General features: G+C 43.6%; 1 protein-coding gene across 1 annotated transcript in view; it reads left to right on the forward strand.

The window, feature by feature from the left end:
- Rhogef3 (Rho guanine nucleotide exchange factor 3) overlaps nucleotides 1-17,540 on the forward strand; it is a 76,473-nt gene that overhangs the window by 53,143 nt on the left and 5,790 nt on the right. Inside the window, exons 7-12 of the mRNA XM_076384558.1 lie at nucleotides 2,677-2,791; nucleotides 9,038-9,165; nucleotides 14,119-14,514; nucleotides 14,603-14,705; nucleotides 14,911-15,099; nucleotides 16,314-16,525. Coding sequence (XP_076240673.1) covers nucleotides 2,677-2,791; nucleotides 9,038-9,165; nucleotides 14,119-14,514; nucleotides 14,603-14,705; nucleotides 14,911-15,099; nucleotides 16,314-16,525 — 1,143 coding nt within the window. The remainder of the gene's footprint in view (nucleotides 1-2,676; nucleotides 2,792-9,037; nucleotides 9,166-14,118; nucleotides 14,515-14,602; nucleotides 14,706-14,910; nucleotides 15,100-16,313; nucleotides 16,526-17,540) is intronic.

Below are 17,540 nucleotides of genomic sequence, written 5' to 3' on the forward strand. Positions count from 1 at the left end.
GAATCCAACGGTAAAATAGTTTTGCAGTGTTCATCAGTAGCACTAACGAGCTCCGCTACTTCACGGAAGAAGGCTCGTAGCGGTGAAACAAAGTTGCGAGTGTGGCGATTCTTATGAAAACACAAGGAAAAAACCATGGTACCGTTCGACTACGTGTGTTTGCATTCGCCAGCATTTATCTGAATTGCTTGTAACTCGCTGCAAAGCGTAGGAACGTGGAAGTGTTCAGATCAGTGCACTTTTTGTTGAAGTAAATCTGGCCCCTGGGACACAAATTGTCGAGAATCCAATTGCTTTTTCCCGCAAGCACGTTCGAACTAATTGCATCTGTGCCGGATGGGTGTTTGCTCAAAGAATTGTCCAAATTGGACATTGTCAGAATTTGACTGCACGATGACACAGGTCTGTCGATCACAAGTCCTGACCAATCAACGAAGATCAAATTTCCCTAAAAAATTGCATGAAAATGCTTCGAAATTTATTCCCATAATTTTTGTCAGCTGAACGCAAGATGGCAAACAGCGATAATTATGAGAACGCACTCGTCTAGCTTTTCCCAATATCAATCCAGAGGCAATACTCGAAGCTGTGTGCCGTAAAGTTGCGGAAACTGTCTCATTTCCGCCAGCCTTGGAAATATTGACCGAGTTCCTTGCACTTTCTACACGAAAACGAGGCGATACCGTGCTCAGCGTGTCGTGCCGGTTGATGATTATGAAACTCTTGATAACGACGGGATTAGCGCGTGCACCACACGAGAAATCCGCTGCAACTCGCGGCGAGTTGCCAGCGCGATATGTCTGTGATTCACTGCCTGTGTCTCAATATCTCAATTTCCGAATCGCGCGACGGGAAGCAGAAAGTCCCAAGTTCCTACAGTGGAACTTTCATGAGTAATATCTGGAATCTAGACCGTGTCAATGGCACGTCAAGTATTTTTAGCTACTTGGACAATAGTTGAACGATAGTAAAATGATAGTAAAACGGTAGTTGAATGATTATATTACACGATATAAATTGTACCACTGCGATCAGACGAAAATTTGCGAGATAAGGTTTCCACGTGAAATCTGCCTACGCGCTCCTCTGAGAGAGCCCATAAAATTGTGGGACATTAGCGACGTTAATCGACCTACCTATTGCCTTGACGTGACCTTACCGCCAAACACTTCCGGCTGGTCGAGCGCACGCGAGCGCAAATGAATTCCCACGGTGCTTTCACTGCGACCCAGTACATCATTATCGGAGATATCGCGGCTTGATAAACGATGAATCGCTTAACGCGCGACGCTAAACGAACCGGTCCATCGGCAGCGAAAGGCAGCGATGGTCGCGCTCGGTCGCGTTGTGTGCACGCGGCTCGCGTGTCATGTCGAACCGTGATTTTCAACAGGAGGAATATGGATTTTTTCGGGGAAATTTCCACGAGCGAGCAACCTGATTGGCAGGCGAGTCGTCTTCGGCTGAAAGCCGGGTCACGAGCCTGAGATAGAGGTTCATCGATTCATTCCACTTTCTACGGGATCGCAAGACGAAACAGAACCTGGGAGATCCTTTCTCGTGGCCTGGGAGTGGCTCCGGATGAAACTTGTCTATTTAGAAACAATAAGCGTGTCTTCTCTGCGACTCGACAGCAAGAGACGTTCAGGGAAGATGCTCGGTGACGAGCGAGTTTCTAATTTATGAAGGGGAACTGGAGGAACGGCTTTTAAGGTACTGTGTTGGGAATTTTACTGTCTGAGACTGGAGACGAGATTAATAATGGGTGATAGGATGTCCTGTTTCAAGCGGGATCAACGTCCTTCAAATTGATATCCTGTTCTTCCCTAGGAGCTATTATTCTTCAACAGAGATTATGTTATCTTGTTTACAAATAAATAAATAACACGTAGTAATGAAGGTTATTGAAGACCACTTTATATCTCGGATAATTGAGTCTTCATAGTCCTTCATGGTGACCTTCTCTGGTATATCAACGGGTTAATTGATTAAGTGACGTTAATTTGTCATTTCTGGATTCTCCTTGAAGCTTTCCAATCGGTAGAAACGAGACGCACCGTATATGTCACGAAGAGTCTCCGAGAACGAAGTTACCAGGTTTGATTTATACAGAGGGATTAGTAAAGGTTTCTGATCTCTGAGGCATAGATCATCACTTCGTAGATCATTGTCTCGTGTAATATATCGACATCTCCATAGGACGATTATCGATGAACGGACGTGTAAATCACGTTCGAAGATCCTCGACCCTGGAGTAATTTATTACTCTGTTCTATTACCTAGCCACGATGACAAGTCTAGCCCTGCAATAATATATGGCGAGATTTAATCGCATAGCAGCGTCATTTTTCTTCTTCTTAACGTGAAAGTCACTGTTCCGCTTCATGACCCTATCAAAGGTCTTCGTATAAACGTGAATAAGTAAAGCCTACGGATTTATTTTAACTAGGTAATATCAGTCTCGAGCTGTTCTCTTTCAACCTACAAACTATTTCTAAATGAATAGAGTTTTAGTTCCACATGCACCCACTTTAAATGGTATCTCTGCCAATGACTACGCAGAATGTTCAAAGCGTTGTTAGCGGTAAACTTGTTCAATGAACATATTTGTCAGTAGTATAATCAATAATAGGTGAAAGTGAACTTTAATAATCGACTCGTTTAATTTGATTCCAGCCATAATAAGGGAGGCTCCTGGCAACATGGACAGAGTTCTCAAAGGTCGAGCCCCAGTCCCAGTCGACGTCACCACATACAGGAAGCAGCCACGCCTCATACAGCTCCTGTTTCCGTGAGTATTTCAATCCCTCCCGGAAACGGATCTTCTTTTTATTTATGCTCCTGATCACTCAATTACGCTGGTTTCTCGTATCTACTTGAAACGATCGCGTTGTCGGTGATCCTCTGAGAATGATAGACTAAGAAAAGAATATTAACTTGGATACTACATTTTAATTAGGTTTCTAAAACTATAAATAAAGTGGTACACTTGGTTTTTAGGGTTAAAGTTGCTAGTCAGTTTTATCGTTATTTAAGTTAGCGGAACAATTGCCCATCACACGAAGAAGAGTGGTTTTAAATGTTGAACACATTTCAAGGCTTCCTGGGTCTCCCTTTCCAAAGTTTCGTGACCGATCCACCAGCTCCAGCAACTTTCGTTCTCAGGGGAAGTTCCGAGCGGTTTCCTTGAACTTTTTAGTCACCTTATATCTTGGCTCGATCGATAAAGCGTTTCTAAGCACTTGCCGATTCCATTGCAGTTATCATTGATTTTCTGTGCCATTTTCAACGAAGAAACAATACCTTTTGTCTTTGGTTATACACTCACCCTCATGCGTCAGGAATTATTTCGTGAATTGGAGCACGAACGTCTCCTATCTTTATAGCAGCGGCTTAGCAAATTCTGCTTGCGTGAAGAGTCGACAATCGGTAAAAGTGAAACAAGACTGACATAAAATCAACAGTCTTGGGTCGCCTCCAGTCGGTGATTTCTATCGCGAAATTCGCAGCTACTCGAGTCGCAAACCGAATTCCATTAATTAATCGGAGGGAGCCTGGGACTTGAACGCATAACGATCCTAATTAATATCACGACCGACGTGATTAATTGCCGCGAGAAACTGCTCTGTTTGTGGCGCGCGTACAGCCGGCGCAGATAAATCCGCGAACTTGCAACAATACGACACTTGGTTGAATAAAACATTCCTCCGGTTTAATTAAGCTGACCCCAAGCGACGCTGCTAAATCTCCGGTTTCCAAGTTTCAGCAAGGAACTTTGGAGACACACGGCCCCCACTATTATACTTTCGTCCTATTTAGCAACAATTTTTCACCCATGAAGTCTTGCATGCCATCCTTAAAAGAGCACACTGTATTCTGACGCTAATTCTCGACGAAGACTTGTGCCACCCCAGGGAAACCAATTTTCATATCCCTCATTACGCAAGTTAAATACCTTATAAAAGTGAATTTGTTACCTGAAACAGTTCCTGCTCAGACCTGCCCCAATTAAGACATTCAATTAAAGTGTCCCCTCCACACGACCAGTTTGTCTTCAGAGTCCTCCGAAAGGTCGGCCTTGAAATCGGATTAACCAATCGAGTAATAGATCGTTACTGAACGCGCAATTAAGTCGTCAATTACTGGTGCGCCAAGCAAGGTGCTTTTTTCTCAATAATCCCCAAGCACCAGTCGTCTCTTATTCTCGCTCATCCACCGAAAACTGAACCACAGATCTTCATTCAATGCTCGTAATAAAGTCGTCAGGGTAGCTTCTGTACCTCACACCTAACACGTAATCGCCTCGAATTACGATAATCCCCGAGGGGAGAGAGACAGGACTGCGTGGGAGGTCACAGACACGTTTGTCGATGCTCCTGCGGGAAGTCACGTCTCGAAGGCACGATAACGTATCTAAGATTTGCATCGCCGCGGGGAATTCCACGATCTCACGGCACGACCCTGGAATGCGCCGTTCACGTCGATGCTTCGAAAAGCACGGACCGCGAATACCTTGGATCTCGATCTCGATCGGCTCGTGTCCCCGCAGACCCGAAGAATCCGAGGTGGAAACATCCTGCGACAGATTCTCGGATCGAGGAACCGAGTCTCCTGTTCCTCTGGCGACGCTCGTGATTCCTTTCGGCGGACGTGTCACTGGATGGGAGTATAATGGACCCTAAAACGGCGTAATGCGACATCGTGGCGCTGCTTTAACAAGAGACTCGCCCGTTTTCTGGAACAATCCGTCACGCGCGCGACTATGATCGATACCTTTTCAAGATGTTATTTGGGACGGTCAGGGGAAGGGGGCTGTGACCTATAGGTTTCCGCCGATGGAACGATCAGTAAATTGTTGGGGAGGGAGAAAGGTGAGAGGTTAAAAAGAGAACGCGATATCTTCGATATTTTATTGATGGATGCGCTGGATGAAGTGGATGGAGTAGAAGAGGGCTGGCTCCACTCTGAGGAGTGATTTATAGGGGCGAGTCGCGTGATTGGAGGGACTTTGAGGGTTATGAGCAACAGGAGATGTCTCATCAGCGCATTATGTGCTCCAGTGTTTTCGAATTCGTTACTCATGTACCAGTTTAGCTATCAGCTTATGCCCTAAGGAACCCTGTGAAGGTTATTCGCGGTTTCAGAGTCTGTGAGGAGACAAAAGGCAGAAAATGAATGGAGCAGAGAATCGTAGAATTATCGCGTAGCAGAGGATACAACAAAATGCTTGGAATTACTCTCGTTAAGATAATCGCGGTATTCACAATACGATTTGTAATACCCCTGGCCTCGGTTACGTCTAATTGTCAAATAAATGCTTGCCCCTGGTGACAGTAACCTGCGCACAAACGTGGGAGATATAGTCAATTTGGTGTGGCATTGTTACCGGTAATGTTAACGAACTGGCGTGGACTGTCGTCACTGTGAATGATGCATGTAGGTCGTTGTCAGCTACCATACGGTGCATACGTACAGTCGAACGCAATAATGCAATCGATATATTAACACGCTCCAATTAGAAGTCGAGTGTAATTGAAGGCGCTGATGAAATTCTCTCTTCCGGTTTTCCTTCTGAAATATCGGTTTCAGTCTTTTACCCATTCGAGCGTAGATTATTTCCAAGCCAACAGCAATTACTCTAAAATATAGAAACAGTACTGTGTACTCTACGTGAGTATATCCGCAATTAATTTCAGCGTTACCTTTTTAATTAAAAAGTAGTTAGACGCATTATCTATATAGAAAACCCAGGAGTTAGACAGTCGGTCAAACTGTAGGACAAGTGGACGAGGAAAATTGAAAAGATATTAAGTCGGACTATTAAAACGTTTGATTGTAATTAATGCACTCATTCACGTGCAAGCACGGTGCATGTGCATCGGCGTGAGTTCGGGGCTGAGACGTCTGAGGCGTCGACCATCATTCATTCAACCATTCTATCATCCACCACTTCCGAGGAGGAAATTACAAGTCGGTTGTCTAGCGAATCGAATGTCTGGCGTCCATCCTTGGAAATAATTTCGTGACTTCTTGATTGATACTTAAGCATTAGCGTTGACAATTATCGTCAGCTCTCTTGATCGATCTCGATAAACGAAGTTGTTGATTAACTGTGGGTCGATTGCTACATAACTTTTCATTAAGCGTTTCAATCGATAATAGACGTTTTTCATCTGACCATTTAATAAACTCGCGTTCCCACGATTCTCATTTTCCTCGCGTCCCAGTAGTAATTAACCTTTGAAAATTTCTTTCACCCCCGCAATTTTTCCTTTCACAAGACTGTTACATTCCATCGAATCCCGCGAAAAGGTTGCACCTTTTTGCGAGCCACAAATGAGAGCCATTTAGAGCGATCGTGTTGCACGGTCGCCCGATTCTGTACAGAGCCATAAATAAGCCCGTATCGATTCGTTTGGTATATCCAATCATTAAATCAGAATTACTTCCAGTGGGATAAATTAACTGAATATGTAATCAATTTGAGATCGGGGTTCCTACGAATCATTCCAAGGCATCGAAATCGTATGGATGAATAATTCGGTGGTGACCTCGACACAGCCTGGAATTATCTGTGCTTTGAGAATGTTAGGACCGAAGTCTATGTAGGTTACAGCCTCTGCCAGGTACATGCAAATGCTCTCAGAGCGCTGTTAATTAAGGTTTAACGTGACTCAAAAATTCTGCCAAGCCCGAACACGCTGCCCTATTGTAGATCGAAACTTTTCCTCTACCATTTATGATACTTTCAATTGTCTTTTCGGTGCTTGAGAATAAAAACCACTTGCTCGAAGAAAAAACAAACGAAATTAAAAAATATTATGAATAATGCTCTTGGATGTAGACTAAATCCTGAAAGCTTGTAAATGAAAGAACGCAGTGCAGGTTTCATGTTCCTGTCGCTCTTATTACTTCCTTGCCACAACGTGTCCATTACGACACGATGTTTCAACTGAAATAGATTTTGCAATGAAATACATCCGTCCAATCGTTCCATGTGGCGAAGTTCTCAGGGTCCATGCGAATATATCGAAGTAACAGAATATTGATCGACAGTATATCCAACTTCCGGTTTTTAAGACGAGCTCGGACCACGTTTCTGTACCCAGAGGTGTCTCCAAAGGGAGGTCGAGAAGTCACTTGACTCCTCGAGGACGAGCATTGTCCGCGTTACTCTGTTCACAGGAATTCAGCTGAAATGTCTCGATGCCGTTGCTTCCTTCCTTAATTATAAATAGCTGTCTTGTTCGATTCGACTTCCGTTTAGTGTTCCTCTAGTGTTTTCGCGTGTTCCTCTCTCCTAGGGCTTCTCTGAGCTCCCTCAGCTTTCTCGAGAAATCTCCACTATACTTCCTACGTGCCTGGTGTTTCGTGAATCGTCAGGAAGAAGATCCATAAAAACAAGTTCCGATGAAACTTTCAAGCTTTATTCAGTTACGTGAATTCCAACTTGAGGGGTGGAACTAACCCCCTTTACCCTGATTCTATTTTGAGGACTAGTGGCAAGACACGTGATACTGAAACGTAACCATCGTTTAGAATAAGAATTCTGCACGATGATTGAAGCTCTGTTGGATAAGAAGACGGTCGGTCTACATATAAATTTCGTGACACGCATTTCTCTTCTTAATATTGTAATTACATTTTTCTTCAAAGGCTCTGATTTGCTCGCGATGGTCTCACGAAACCAGAGAAGTGGCCCGAAGAAACGAGTGTCCTTAAAACGGATGAACAATATTTTAATGATAATTGGATCATTTTTTCCATATTCCCTCTCCGGAGTAATAATTAAGTAAAACGTTCACAAGTACAGATCGACGTGCGTTTTATTAAAACATTAAAACACTGCGCGCGAAGCATCGTTGAAACGACCTGGTCTTAATTAGCAAACCGTCACAGCAGCCGAGAAGAAGGTCGCAGATATAATCAGCTTTTGTGGCACTGCGCCATTCGCACCCCTTTCATTTCCGAGCGGTAACTGTCACCGTGGCCAAGAACCACCACAAATGATTGGAAGCCACAAATTTTCAATCGTGACTCTTGGCAATCCACAAGTTACCACGATACATCGAGCAGCTCGACGCAATTAGCTTCGCTTTCATTATTATTAACTTACAGCTCGGGTGAAATCTTCAATTTCATTAAACTGCTTCGTTCCTTAAAACTGAGGACGAGCACGAAAAAAGTTCCACACACGACACTCTACAGGCTATCCTAACAACCTAATAAAACGTTCCGTGTCGGAAGTCAGTTTTTTACCACTTCCCATGATGAATAATGCAATACTTCCAGCTATAATACTTTACTAAGATATGGAATATTCGAGGAGCAACGTACGATTAATATTAAAGAGGATAAAAGTAGCTAGACTAGAGCTAGGAAGCACAGGTGTGTAGAAGCATGAAAATGTGGGTGTACTTGTGAATGAGTTAGTATCGAATAGGAGTCTGGGTGGGTGAGCGTAGGCGGGCTGCTTGTAGGCGTCGAACTAATTAATTTACAAATTATTCTACGTAGAACGCAGCATGAATTTTAGCAACTTCCCTAACCATGCAGCTTCCCCTATCTTAATTACTCTCTGTTCACGATAAAACAATTATTCCATCAAAGGTGTTGAAGTAGCAGCATCCTTATAGCATCATAAAGATGCAATAACGTGCAACTGGTTTGCTACGAGGCACGTTTTATTGTTGATCGTGCCCACGAACAAGAAACATCGAAGCTGAAACGTAAATGGGATCGCTGTACCGAAGTCGAGACTAATGTCGGGGCTAGACGGCGTCCCACTTATGAAATAATTCGCTAACGAGATACTGAATCGAATATTCAGCTGTTACAGACTCCTTTCGATAAGCGTGTCTAGATAGGGAGCGATCGGGAGCATTCGTGCGTGGCGAATCATGGGAAAGATCGACGAGCCCGCTGCTTTCCCGCGTGAGGTTATCAACGGGTTATTGCATCTAGTATTTTGATCGGGGCTTCGCGCAATTATACCATGACGACGTGTAATATAATTCCGATTATGTTTCCGTTGCAGCCGCTGCACGATCAACGCTCGAGCGCGTACGCGGGAAAAGAGAGAAGACGAATTCCTGGGCTGAGCAAGGCGCAGAGGCGTATCAAAGCGTCGAGCACGCCGGCGCTCTTGGATCGTGAAGTGGAAAGGTGAGTTATTTTTGAATGAACCTTATAATTCATTGAGACCCTAGCGAACATCACGCTAGAGTGATTTTATCGACGCCTCGGGTCGCGTGGAAAATCCTCCCTGCCCAGCTTGCTCGAACTTCCTCTCGTCTCATTTATTCTGTCCTTCAGAGTGTCTTCCTTCCTAAAATTGTCGCGTCTCCTGAGCCCCATCAGTGTCAAGAATTTTTTGCGAAATTATATTAAGGCGGAAGATAAATGGACGATGTTCCGAAAAAATATGATAAGCGTATAAAATTTTGCGCGAGATATATTGGAAGAAGTGGCAGCCGTCGCTGCAGAGGCCAGTGTTTCGGATTTCTTCGGGGTGCGTTTGTCTTCTTTCGTTCACCGTCATCTTGTCTCGTGCAAACACCTGGGGTGGGCAAGATAAGTTATGAAACCTGCCCTTTCCATGCGTCGTGAGCTATATGTGGAGATTTCCTTATTTCAGGGAGCTGTGTTTGCTCCAGACAAAAATATTGTACAGGTAAATATTGAAGGAAGGCAGTTGGTTCCTCTCGCACGAGACAAACGCGATAAATATAGATTTTTTCTACTTTTATTTTAAAAGTTTTCATAATTTCAAGTCAGGAAAATATATAATATTATAGAGGCTTCAAAAAAATGTTTAACAATTTCGTCCTGCTATTAAAAAACCATCATTTGAAATTTCACAAGCACAAAGACCTGCGCTCGTCAAAAATATTAGTCTCACTTTGCGAGATTATCGATAGCATGATGAAAATGACAGCAGCAGCATCCGAAAATAATTTTTTAAAAAGCGGCTCATCGAAGAGCAGAGAATAGATCAAAGGTTCCCAGCTGATCGCGGCCAGGTTCGTTTGAAGTGCTTGCTCCTGCTCTCCAGCTTTGCAGCATGACTTCTTGATCCCTTTGGTACCTCGTAGCCAGGGTTGTTCACCGAGACAAGAATAGAGACTTTGTTTCGTATAACCTGCTACGGTTCCATCGACCTTGCACCTGGAAGAGCATTCACCCTGTCGTGCACTAATTGCAACATGAATGGGGGATCTCTCGGGACATCTTCTTTAGCTTTAAAGTCCTTTCCTTTTTGCTCCCTTCTAAAATGTCCCTCGTGAAAATGTCTCGTTTCATAAGACACCTACTACTTACGCTTTGCGCTCAATTGCTCGGAAGCATTTTCCCTGGGCTCTAGGGTAATTGATTCTTGAGATATCAATTTTTAGTATCGCATATATTTTTCAAACACAGAACACATATATTAAAAGACGCTTGCGGACTCTTCTCGAAATTCGGTCCTAGTTTCATCGAGTTCGTGACGACTTAGTGGGACGTTAATTTCCTCCGCCTCGAAACACTTCGGAACTCGGCGGTCCCAACAATGAGGCGTAGCGAGGCATTATTCTAATTTGAAGTCTCAGGAAATGGTAAGTTCCCCTTTCTTGACTCGCCAGTCGAACCGTTTCACTTCCACTTTCGCTCCGTTTAACACCGCCAACTTCCCTCCGCCGTGTACGAGTGTTTCGTGTTCGAACCCCTTGGATCCAAGAGAGTGGATCCAGAAAAAAGCGTTGTTCCACGGCAGAATCCAATTAAAAGTTCCACAACGTCGACGGAGCTTCAACGTGAATGTAAATCAGCTTCTTCAGGTTCAAGCATTCAAGCAATTACTTTCACGGAATTTGAATTCTCCTTTCGAACACTAATTCTCCCTTAAATCGTCTGCTCTGGACCGATTAATTTCGTTTCGAAGCCTTTTCACGGGAATTCCGTTCATCCTGAAATTCAGTCCTCAGCTCGAGATTATTTTGTAATTAAATTCAGAAAAAATCGACGATTGAGGAGTGTCATCTTTTAATATTTCTTATTTCCTTATCTCTGCTACGACCCTGGAGCATCTCGCGACCCATTCAAGAGGGAAACTTTACCCTTTGACTGTCCCGTCGCGACTGAAGAAACTTCCTACTTTCCATCATAGCGTAGAAGCATTATGAAGTTTCCTTTTACCAAACCCTCTTCTAAAATTAAAGAATTCTGGGTAAAATGTCTCGGCGAAAAATATTTTCGCAGTGCTCGAGGGCATTTCGTACATTCAGCTTTGAGTCTTATTGAAGCGATTTGAAGATATTGTATTATACATTTTCTGAGAAATAGCTGACAGTTTAGAGATATTCTAGTCACAGGTACATCTCTGAGAACGAAGATCCTAATTGCATCAATGTCTAGGGTCTGTCCAGGGGCTAGTCCAAGGACTAGTTCTGGGAATCTCTGGGTACAAGTTACTGTATCTTCATGGAAAAACATATCACCGTTTCGCATTTACAGAATAGCTTAGGTGCTACAGGTTAATAGAAATGAATAAATTGGTACAAATTAACACCAAAGATCTAAAATCCATCTATATACCTATAAATCTAGATCAGTAGATCCTCGATGCGAGAAAGATAGGGAGAAGTAAACCAGCAAGGAACAAAAGGATCGTGGTAACTGACAGAGATTACCAAGAAGGACGAAACGCTTAATAGGTGCACCGTGTCAAATTTGTACAGTCGAAGGTAGCACGTCCACGAAGGGAGAGTAAAAATTCCGCCGATTAAAAGAGAAACGAGAGAGGAGCAACGGGCCACTGTCACTACAATGGATAAATGGTACCTTTTGTGGAGGCCGACGGCTCTCCTTGGCTGCTTCTCTCCCGCCTACGATCCTCGAGCAAGCTTGAGAAGGAAAAGGAGGCGGTGAGGGTGAGATGGCCGACGAAAAGAAACGGAGCAAGTGAAAAAAAAGGAAGGGAGCGAAGGGAGAGGGGCACATTCAACCCTCGGCTCGTCCGTTTATACCTGAAGCGACCCTTGAAATCTGTTCTCGGAAGAGTTCACGAGGTGCACTGGCACACAAACCCCGCACGCACCAATACACGCGAAACACACGCGAGCGGCGTGGGTTTGTGTGGCCGGCGGAGCCTTCAGTCGCCCGCAGCTCGTCGTTCAATGCACTTCCTGTGCCAGAGTGGTTCCGAGCGATTTTCTTATTTTTGAGAGTGCCCCTTTGGCTTTTCGCACGCCTCCCTCTGTTAGCGAAAAGCAGCGTCGGCCTGTGCAACATGGATATATCTATGCCTTGAAACAGAAGACCTAGCGCATCGCCTACTCCTTTGAGCGAGGCGTCTTTTGACCCCAGTCGTGATTAAAAATGTAACACCTTCTACGCGGAAGTTTCTAAGAACGTACCACGGTTCCAGAGTAATGCGAGGCAAGGATAATTACAAATGAAAATATGCGTACACATGACCGTTTCCTTGGCTCAACAAGTGACGGTTCTTTCCCTGAGCAGGGTGCACAGGCGGCAGACTTTTATAGTGGAGTAAAATGTAGTGTGCGGCGGGGTTTCCATGAATATCGTGTGCCAAGAATCGTGTAGGCCTACGAGCACCACAGACACACTGTCACGCACACACGAAGGTGGTTTAGTGTGTCGTCCGGAGGTTTCAGTCGCCTGCAGACCGTCACTCGACGCATTTCCTGCCTAAAAGTGGTTGCAAGTGGTTCTTCGTGCTCATGAGAATTTCGAGGACCTCTGTGCGTTGAATCGACCGATACACGTGAACGAAACGCAGTTTCTGCTCCCTGCTAAACGATTTTAATTCAATTCTTCTGTCTACTTCAACAGGATTCAAGTTGTTAATTTTATGGTGTATATTGTGCGTTTCGTTAAACTATAAAATGCTTTTACATTATGTGCCTACGTGTTGTTCGTGAAGAATTTCAAGAAATACAAGGATTAGGAAGAAAAGTAGAAGAGAAAGTGCCCCAAGACAGAAGCTTAAAATGTTATTTGAAGAAGAAATAAAGAAAGCTGGATAAACATTATTTTACAGGAGAAAAAATCGATCAGAATCTTCTCCATGATGTGGTACGTGACGCTGCGCAATGTTTATCCATTAATCTCGCATTCTAACGCGGTAAAAGCGAATACATAAAAAGCATTGTCAGAAAAATGAAAAATCGTAACATCTGTGCTCTCATTAACGCTCGTTAGCTTACCATGCTCGCATTTCCGAGGTAAAAAGTATTGTTGCACAGCACTGTTAACGCGGGAATAGCAAAAACTATATTAATTAACCTGAAGTAGTTATTATACTGTTAGGAGTGCGATAAAATGTGGGAAAATGCAAATATCGTAGACAAGTATACAAGGTGGTCTATTAAAAAAAGACAATTATCTGAACAAAATCATATGTCCATATTTATAATTATTTAGCAATAAATAGGTTTTTTAATATTCTCTTTCAGCCAAATTGTTCTACATAAACTTTTTGCAAAATGCAAATTTGACCAAAATAGAACTGCCAGGTTTTAATTATCATATAATTTACCATACCCTAAATTAGGAACCAACTTCATGGAATATGATACACGCTCTCAACTCGAGAAATCGTAATCGAACACCAGCACTTTCGAAATATTCGCGCAGAAACCGCGGATTTCCGTCTTGAAAATGACGACCAGAGGCCGTTCCGTGACGGCGTCGTTTCCGTTATGCAGCTTCGAACAGTCATCTTGTCAGCTGCTGCACTTCTGCGTAAATTGCATCCAGCCGACCCGAATCGTGCCATCACGATCAACGTATCAATTTTACGGCGAGGCATCTGTGGCTTTGATGAGACTCTAAGATAACTTGAAACTTGAAGTAGTCCAGAAAACACCTCCATATCGAGCATATCTTATCGCCAAGTTTGTTCAAACCGAGTATCTCTAATGTATAGTAAACACAGACTACACGAGTTCACTATTAAAAAGTCAAGGTACCCTTGAACCCTAAAAAACCCAAGGCTTTGTAAAAAGATTCCTTGCCTGGACCTTCTTTCTTGTTCTGAAAGATAAAACTAATGGTAGTAGCTACTGGAACGGTGTAACGTATCGACGATAACGTGTTACTGGATTGTTTGAACAGTCGACAGTGGTCGGGAGACGAAGAAGACGAGGGGTCAACTGGTCACGTAACAACTGAGCATCCTCTGGCGGAAGCGACGATTCCTTTGGTCTCCCATTCGCGGCTCCAAGAACAGCCCTCCAACTTGAGTGGCAGTATCGTGGCCACTTCCGGGGCCCAGAATTCTGCTCGCTCGAGCACGCAGAGCCAACAGGAGAGCGTTCTGCAGAAATTCAGGAAGAGCTTCTCCTTGAGGTTCCACAAGAAAGGTAGCAAGGAGAGCAACGAGAGCGAATGTCCTGTGGATGATAACGACGGGTCTGGCCCTCTAGACGAAGAGGAGGAACGGGAGCCTCGGATTGTCGCCGAGCAGACCACTCAGCACAAGGAGGATACAAGCAACGACCAAAAATTTCGGTAGGTCGCAGGAATATCCATTATTTCAATTCCTTCCATACAAAAATTGATGTAACTGTGATATTAATGGAAACTTTTATTGACGTAGATTCGGTCCTCTTGTGTGGAGGAGTAGCAAGGAGAGGAAAAAGGGCAGCAAGGCTGCCAGAAATGCGAAGTGCAACAGCGGAGACAGTGGGATACAAATCGAGGTAAGCGAATGATAAGTTCACGATTAATCGGAGGGTACTACAGAGACTTTTTCAATTATTTATCGCTTGATCGTCAAGACACAGTATCGATTAAAGGTTACTAGAACCGTACCCCTAGCAACAGTCTTCTTACAAAGCATCGCGTTAGTTGAAGGACGCTACGGAAAAAGTGCGAATAATGAAATGAATTGTATAAACGATATAGATGGTATCTGGTGGAGCATTGACTGGGGGCAGTGGTGGTGGAATGATGGGGGGTGGTGATAGCTCCGAGTCCCACGACACGGATGTCCAAGACGAGACGGACAGCCCGCCAGCTCTTCGCAGGCGAGTCGCCGACAAATCACGGCCCCAGTCCGAGCTCATCAACCAGATACTGATTGACAAGTTTAAGGTAAAGACTGTCGTTCTTTGCCCCATCTCCCGCTATATGCAGTGTGTACATTAATTGTTAACAGTACCAATAACATCGATGTTTAAGCAGCTTTGTTGTCGCTTCAGCTGTACCTAACTTAATACTGTGCATTACGAAGGGAAAGTATTTTGCAGTTGTAATCATACATGAGTATAGATTCATCAATGATAATAATTTACCAGAACTTTACGAATGCAGAACACTCTCTCTGTTACATTCGATCTCTTCGTGTCTACTGTTCCAAACTGATTAAAGTACAGTTAAGCTGGATTATTTTAATCGATGGGCACGAAGGGACTAACTAATTAATCCCAAAGAGCTAACAATTATCTGGGTACGACAGTAAGGACTCAAAGGAGGAACGCTTTCGCTTTGGACGAACACAAACTCGTCACCGCTGTTTAATTTTCCACACGTTTTCCACTCGTGTCGCAACGCTTCTCTCTCCACAGTGATTTATATTTGCTATTAAAAGCGTCACACATTTGTAATCATTATCAGGCCGCGTATGACTGTCTCCTTCGGCACAATAACTCGCATTACTCACGTTTGTATACGGTTCAGCCAGGCTCGCACAGATCACTGGCATTCCCTGATAGGCGACGAGAGAATATATCGCGTCAGCCAGGATACGAGGAGAGGAAGCGCAGTCCGGGTTAGTTGATATCGAGTTGTACATTTGAACGAGCACGTTTTACGAAATCGTACGCGACAGTCGAATCGGAGCTGCTCGTTCGTCATCATCGTCTACTTTTGTTTTCCTCAGCGTGACTGACAATGAGCAATCGTTCTTGAAAAACGTGACGTGTTTCGTCGCAAAAGTATTTTCATTCTTACATATTAAGAGATCAAAGGAAGTGCTGGAATAATCGTAACAAGTGTCTATCGAAATCTCATACTGTAAACGACATAAAACAACGTTTGCATTTATGGACGTGTCTTCTGTAGCATCAGCGAGTACATTCCGATTGTCGAATCGTTTGATTAATAAAAAGGGGTGCCTGTAACAACTGCATTTGCATAGTGCATTAACAAAATTCGCGTGAGTACATGAGGACAGTGTTCGTCGGCTCGTCGAACAGCAATTTTCTGGAGGACTGGCTTAGCGTCACGCCCAGAAGAACCATGCGTTCACGCTTTCGTTGAAAATTAGCGTAGACGCAGACGCTAACGAGGATGTGTGACACTTTCAGGCGGACCTTCAAAGTCGAACGTCGAGGCACCAGCATGTACGGCGAACGAACAGCGATTTAGGAGGTCAGAGGTTACTACAGTGGGACACGAGGTCTGGCTACAGCCACGTGCACAATTACCGAAGGATGCTGTCAACTCCATCGCCCATCAAGACGAGGCCTCCTAGGCTCAGTCCGAGGCACTCCTCCCATGACATCGTTACACTCAGAAGGTGCGTTCTATGCCTGTGAATCCCATCCTCGCGCCTTCGCACCCTTATCGCAAACGCCTCATTGACTTCTTCTTATCTGCGAGCAAGAGTCAGCTCTCTAACGAAAAGTCTAAAAGCTTTGAGCGATTGCTGATACTGATACTTATTACTATTATTATTAAGAGAAGTTTCGTTGTTCAATTTTGATTGTATCGTGCTTGGCGATCGCTAAAGTTTCGCGAAAAATACAAGGAAACTGTATTTTGAAAAAATGCAAGGAAACTGTAGCGAAGCTGCTACCGAAAAGAAACGATGGAAAAATCTAGGTGCTTCGTTATTGGTGTTTTTTTAATAGCGAATAGTAGAATCATTGATTTTCGAAGGAGCGTTATCACGAACGACTCGCTGTTTCTTCTTTTCCCTTTTTTCTTTGACTCGAAACGAATCATAGCACGACATTAGACAATCATCAAAACAACTTGAAAAGTATCCTTGACGAAATTTAAATTCTTTATTCTCGAACCTTTCCAGTAAATCGAGGGAGAATAGTGGTAGGTAGACGGGTATTATAACAAACCACCTTCTTTCAACTTTTCCTCGTAAAACAAGTTGGTCTGTCACGAGTAACAATGTACGGAGTGGTTCTTTCGTTGCCACGGGCAAACCGAGGAGAAAACAAGTCTCTTCTTTTGTTTAGTTTGTCTATATAGAAACCACGTAGCTTCCAAAGAAAAAAGAATCTGAAGCTTATTACTGAATTTTTCTTACGATCAATATTTAAGCTCTGTCTGACTGTCAACTCAAGTGCTGTTTTAATGAAAAATCAAAGTAACTACTAGGAAATATTTAACGTCCATTGAACACCTCTAACAATGGTTTAATCGTGGTAAAGTGTATCTATAAAAAAGAAACGAGCAATTGTTTAAGGTAGGCCAGTTCACAGAACCACTCTGTATACACGTGTATACCTTGTCGTGTGTATATAATATACTTACCTATTGTAATTCGTTGCTGAATGTTGTATCGATGCTTATAC

The sequence above is a fragment of the Calliopsis andreniformis genome, chromosome 1, assembly GCF_051401765.1.
Source record: "Calliopsis andreniformis isolate RMS-2024a chromosome 1, iyCalAndr_principal, whole genome shotgun sequence".
NCBI lineage: Eukaryota > Metazoa > Arthropoda > Insecta > Hymenoptera > Andrenidae > Calliopsis > Calliopsis andreniformis.